Here is a 6146-nt window from a genome sequence, read left to right on the forward strand (position 1 = left end):
CGAGTATTGTCCCTCCTTCAGCCCAAAGATTCAAAGAATTGGGAGATTTCAACAGTTCATTACATATTATTTGTATTGCACTTCGGTTTTTTGCAAACGGGAGCTTTCTGTATAACATTGGTGACGCTGAGCACGTTTCCAAGGCTACCGTCTGTCGGGCAGTCAGGAATGTTACAGTTGCACTGAAACGTCTCCTGTACTCGTTTGTGGTGTTCCCCGGTCATAGACCCACAAGATTCATCAAAGAGGGATGCCACAAAATTGCAGGTATCAGGATGACCAGAACTTAATTCATGATGTGGTGATACTTGAACTACTACTTAAATTTTACATTTATTCTCACGGTTCCCAGGCGTGATTGGCTGTATAGATGGCACTCACATTCCAATCATTGCTCCTTCAGTAAATGAAGGAGACTATGTGAACAGGAAGTCTTTCCACAGCATTAATGTACAGGTACATAGTTCCCTGTAGCATTTCAAACTAACAAATTATTTCATTATAGTAATGGATGCTAATTTGTGTTCTCTGCACTGTGAAGATCATATGTGATGCTGCCAACATTATCACAAATGTGGAAGCCAACTGCTCAGCCTCTGTGAGTGGTGGTGGTGGAGGACCCCCACCTGTTTTTCAGGCCTCCGCTTTTTTTCTGTTGGCTATAACGGGTCACATTTGAGCACACAGAGTAAGCAAATATGTACTTGTAATGTGCTCAGATAATTTCAATAAGTGCTTACAGAAAGAAAATTAATGTAGCCTCTAACTGCAATTGATTTACATGGGACAAACAGACCAAGCACTATGGCTCATAATACAATTACACCTTACCTGTTTGGACTATATTTTTATATTTCATTTTTACTTGCTGCCAGGAACGTTTGGGGCCTGTTGGGTTGCACCTGCGCTCACATCACATCACAAAATAAAATGTATGAAATAAAAAATAAAATATAATAAAATAACGTGTTAAATGGGTGGAAATCCCTCGATCAATGTTTAAATTAACACTCACGCATTGACTCTGTCGGCTTTGTTTTGCCATGCATGCTCCCTTTCTTTTGCAGCTGAGGCTGTGTTACTTTTTTCCGCGGAATTTGCATGTTATCGGCATATGCTGCCATCAGAATTTCGGCCTCAAGCGCTGTGAAATACATTGACCGCGCCTTCTTTCCCTCCGTCTCCATGGTGACTCGCTTAATCTGTGCTCCACTAATCAGGGCTTTATGTATCCTCGTGCGCGCGCTTAATTTGGGGTTAAAGCAACTCCGCGGTGATTGAACTAATTGTTATCAGCCTTTCTGAAACAGAATATTCCGAGTTGGACAGTTCGGGGTTACTCAACCCTGAGTATCGTTTTTCACTCTGAGTTTTCTAAACCGGCTTCCTGAAATAGGGCCCAGATAAGGAACGAATGAAAACACAGACTAAAGCACACAGGAGGTGATCAGGGGTAGTGAAAGTGTTGGAGTCAAATGTTAAATGTTGCCATCATTGTACTTAAACTTGTAAGTCTTGGTTCAAACTATATGGTCAAGGACATTCCTTTGTTTGTGACCCCCTCCCCAGCCTGTTGAATGGTGGGGGAGGCTGTAGTCTTTTATTACAGGCACAGCCTATGTGAGGGTTCTGTTTTCTTGTTTAGTAAACGTCCTGCCTTTATGACCCTTTTGGTGAGCAGGAGGTCACACAAACGCACGCCCAAACACACACACACATGCACACGCATACACACAGACACATACCTAGAAACTAGAATTCTGTGATCTGTTGTGTACACGTAGCCTGGGTTTTGGGGTAAGTCGCGTTTCCTGCCGCAAACGTAAAAGAAGTCCAAGGGTGAAATACACTGCAAAGTATTTATTGGGCAGTACGTGGTGTGTGGATCGTTGACGAATGAAGTGAAATTGTGCGCTAAGCAGAAGTGAGTGTGTCTGGCATCACGGTGTGTGTGAAAAGGTATCCAGCTGGGGCAGACATGATTCTGCAGGTCACCTGCCCAGTGGACAAAAAGAAATAAAATATTTGTGTGGATGAAGTATGAATGATAACATGAAGAGTGTTTGGTGTTTCTCAGTCTGAAACAACTGTAACGCTACTTTCTGTTTTGGAGAAAAGGACAGTTTAAAAAAAACAGAGAGATGTGTGTTGTTTTAAGCAGTGATGAGAATAATGAAAATTTGATGACAGAGGAACACAAAAACATACAGAAAATGCATTAACCATGCTAACCCTACATGCATATACACATACAATGATACTCATGAAGACCAGACGGCATCTTAAGCATGAGATTCTGCTTGTCATCTTGTCCAAGTCACTTAGTGTGATGAAAAGTGATGCAAAGACCATTGGACTAATAGCAAATTAGTTTAAAAAAAAAAAAAGATCAAATAATAGCAAACAAGTGTGTAGGAAAGGCAGCTTTAACAACATGTTCTGCTGGAGATGCAGCTCCTCAGACATCGATTAAACCTGCCTAATAACACACACACATGCAATGAAAATCAGCTTGTTACCAAATGCTGAATTTATCCAATGCTGACAAATTAACTCTGTAGGCTGCAGGACAACAGTTTAACTTTTGTGGGGAAAAAGATTCTGGTTTGAACAACCAGTGATCAGACAATAAATTTAGTTGTTAATATAGTAAATTGGGAGATGCTTTCTGTCTGATGCAGCACAAGTAATTTACTGTATGAGGGAAATTCTATTTTTGTGATAACATTTTGAACATGCATTTCTGTTGTCCTGTCAACTTGGTGGGATGGTAGCTGATATGCAAATTAGCTGATCATAATTAGATTAAGGAAAGGTGACTGAATTTTAGCACAAGTGAATGGGATGTGTTGGAGACTCTAAAACACTGAGTTTCCTGTTTTGATGTGCGAGTGAACCCTGCACCCAGATACACAATACTGAACACATAAGAACAAACTTGTTTTGTGAAGTGCATGACAACATGTCACGTGTTTTATGATGAAGGGAAAGAAGGAAAACTGAATAAAACGTGTCTGTGGCCTAAATGAGTGAGCTGATTGTGAGTTTCTGGTGTGTGAGAATTTAAAAAACAATGGGGAACTGACTGACTGGTTAAAGCTGACAAGACTGACTGATTTAACATCATTGTGTGAAGTTCAGTGGCATGTCCAGCGGGGGGGCACGGGCCACAGCCCCAACCAGACTGGCCACCCCAGGTGCCACCCCGAAGCTAAAACAATAAAATTCAATCAAATGTACGATCATGTTTTCACAGTGAAGCTCAGATATCCGAGTGTAAGTGAATGCAGCATCGGCTTCTGCACTATGAGCATCACCTTAGGAAAGGTAGGAGAGCCAAGCACGAAAGACGGTGTTCTGGGAATCCATCCTACCTGGCAAACCATCCTACCCGTTGTTTCTGCGCATGCGCACAACACGAAATTCAGTGCCAAACCATCCTACCTTTGTGAATGTCACCTACAAGCATACTTAAACGGCTAAAATTTAGTGGCAAATCGTCCTACTTTTGTTAATAACAGCTACAAGTATACTCTGATGGGCAAAGTTAGGTGGCAAACCGTCATACCTACTTAAATTGGCCTGGAATTACTCTGTGACAGCAGAAATGTGCATAAACTACTTACGGTAGGACGTTTTGCCAAAGTAGGATGGTTTGTCAGAAAACAATTTTCGGCGAAAGAAAATGAGGAGAGAATAAATGTCCCGGTACGTAATATTAAGTTTGTTGAGTTTAGTAAACTTCGGTGAAATTAGAATACAAAGAAAAAAATAACACTTGAAGAATTATTGCAGCCGTCGAATATTTCAGACAGTATGCTACTGAGGGAGCTAACATAAGAGTTATGAGTTATAAGATATAATCCAAGTCGTAACATTGCTGTATGGAGCTGCAGATTTGGTTGCAGGTTAAAGGCCGGTCTGTGAAAATATTGTCGGGCATAAACCGGTCCGTGGTGCAGAAAAGGTTGGGGACCGCTGCTTTAAATAATGTTTCCTTTTATAAAAGTAGGATAATGAAAAAAACATTTATCATAAAATTTATTATTGACATGTTTGTGGCAATTAATATGTGAATCAACTAAATGGGGGGGGGGGGGGGGGGGGGTGTTAGCCCAACTGGTCTTAAACTAAGAAACACTAAAGTTACATTTGAAAACAATTTAAAACAAAACATCCCCATTCTAAAATGTCATGTGACAATCTGATTGGCTTACGGAGTGATGATGTCACAAGGACTTTGTTGCCTTTGATCTGAAGTCTATAAATAGGGGTCAGAAGCAGCAATTAATCAGTTTGTTCACAGCCTTCAAACGTTCGACCAGAGATACATTTGGAAATATTTCTAAGCCTTTTCAGAGTCACTGTGCACGGGCTCCAACATGCCTCCACGAAAACGCCAACAAAGACAAAAAGATTATGCTCCCTGTCCTTTGTGTTCTGGCCGGCCAATCTCTCCAGGAGAAATTGTGCGGCCAATCTCTCCAGGAGAAATTACCACGGATGGTGTCTTATCAGTCCAAAGAGCATTACAGGAAAGTCAGAAGGAAAAATCTGACCTACATTACAAAATTAAACAAATTGAAGAAGAGAAGCTTCAACTAGAGGAAAAGTGCAGACAACTGGAAGCACGAAATAAAGACCTGGAAGAAAAACAGCAACGCCAGCCTGATATAAAAATGATCAACGAGGGCTCGGGAGTGAAGTTTGATGAAGGACGAGAGAAGATTTTTTCTCGTTTTCTTTCATCAGGAACACAGAGTGCTGAATTAAAAGAAACATCTGCCCAGCTTCAACGAAAGAAAGCTAATATTGAGGAGATACAGTGGGATCTCCAAAACATTGAGAAACAGAATCAGGTGCTTCGAGGAAAGCTCAATGAAGCGGAGAAAACAATTGAAAAAATCCACCAACAGAAGACTGAACAGGAAATACAAATGCAGGACGAACTCAAAGCCATGCAGAAATTGTACAACAATCTGAAAGTCAAGTGTGGTGAAACAAAGCGCAAAAATAAAGAGCTTCTTGAAGAGAAAAAGCAACAGGAAGAAGAAAAACGTATTATCCAGGACTTTGAGAGAAGGCATCTAGAATTGCAAGAATTTTATAATAAAGAATATGAGGAAACACTTCAACTGAAAAGAGAAAAGGAAATACAAATGAAGGACAAACTCAAAGCCACACGGAAATTGTACAACAATCTGATAGTCAGGTTTGGTCAAATAAAGCGCAAAAATAAAGAGCTTCTTGAAGAAAGAAAGCAACAGGAAGAAGAACAACGTATTATCCAGGACTTTGAGAGAAGGAATCTAGCATTGCTAGAACTTTGTGAAACACCTGAACTGGAAAGAGAAAAGGAAATACTGGAAAAACGATGTTCAGAGATGCAGTGTAGGATTGATGGAATGAAGAGGAAACACTCAAAGGTCATTAAGGAGATGTTGTTGAAGTCCAGTGACTTGAAGAGCCAAATAATTGAAATGCAGGCACAAAAGCAACAACAAGAGAAAATGCATGAAGACCTGCAGCGTACGAGTCAAGAAATCCAGAGAAAAAATGAGCTGTTAGAAGAGATGCACAACAAAAAGCAAGAAAAGCTTAGAAAAAAACAAGCAACCTTAAAAGAAATGAAGCAAAGATGCCAGCAACTCGAGCAGCAGAATGCAGAAACAAACGATCAGCTGAGAACCCTTATCCTGGAGAAGGAGCTCATGGAAAAATACCTGAAAAAGAAGAAAAAAGGCTGGTTCTGCCGCTTATTCAGATGATTTAGCCTCGTCCTCCTCCACCTGTGATCCATCTTACCTTGCACCTCTCCTGTCCCCCCTAACACATATTCTCCACCTTCTTCATCTTTTTTCGTTTTTCACCCTCCCCCCCAACCAGTCCCAGCAGTTGACTGTCCCCTCCTGAGCCTGGTTCTGCTGGAGGTTTCTGCCCGTTAAAAGGCAGTTTTTCCTCCCCACTGTCGCCTCGTGCTTGCTCAGAGGGGGTTGTTGGGGTTTCCTCCCCTCCTCCTTTCCCCCCTTCATTTACTTATTTGCTTGTTTAACTTTTCTTTTGTTGTTTCTGTAGTTACTTGTTTTACTTTTTTCAACTTATGTAAGAAAATAATAAACCAATTGAATTTATCCTTTGAGTATTTT

At 40.8% G+C, this 6146-nt stretch overlaps 1 protein-coding gene across 1 annotated transcript; it reads left to right on the forward strand.

The window, feature by feature from the left end:
• The first annotated feature begins 4319 nt into the window (after positions 1-4319).
• Positions 4320-6146, forward strand: LOC147326836 (uncharacterized). The gene has a single exon (XM_086302193.1). The coding sequence runs from the start codon at positions 4383-4385 to the stop codon at positions 5766-5768; it is 1386 nt and encodes a 461-aa protein (XP_086158319.1). The 5' UTR covers positions 4320-4382; the 3' UTR covers positions 5769-6146.

Source organism: Aulonocara sp. 'chitande type north' Nkhata Bay, linkage group LG7 (genome assembly GCF_057382095.1).
Source record: "Aulonocara sp. 'chitande type north' Nkhata Bay isolate Kocher_YH1m ecotype deep benthic linkage group LG7, A_spYH_male_GT1.1, whole genome shotgun sequence".
Lineage (NCBI taxonomy): Eukaryota > Metazoa > Chordata > Actinopteri > Cichliformes > Cichlidae > Aulonocara > Aulonocara sp. 'chitande type north' Nkhata Bay.

What these genes read in the sequence shown, in the direction of transcription:
- LOC147326836 (XM_086302193.1), top strand. Translation starts at nt 4,383, where the DNA reads ATGCCTCCACGAAAACGCCAACAAAGACAAAAAGATTATGCTCCCTGT.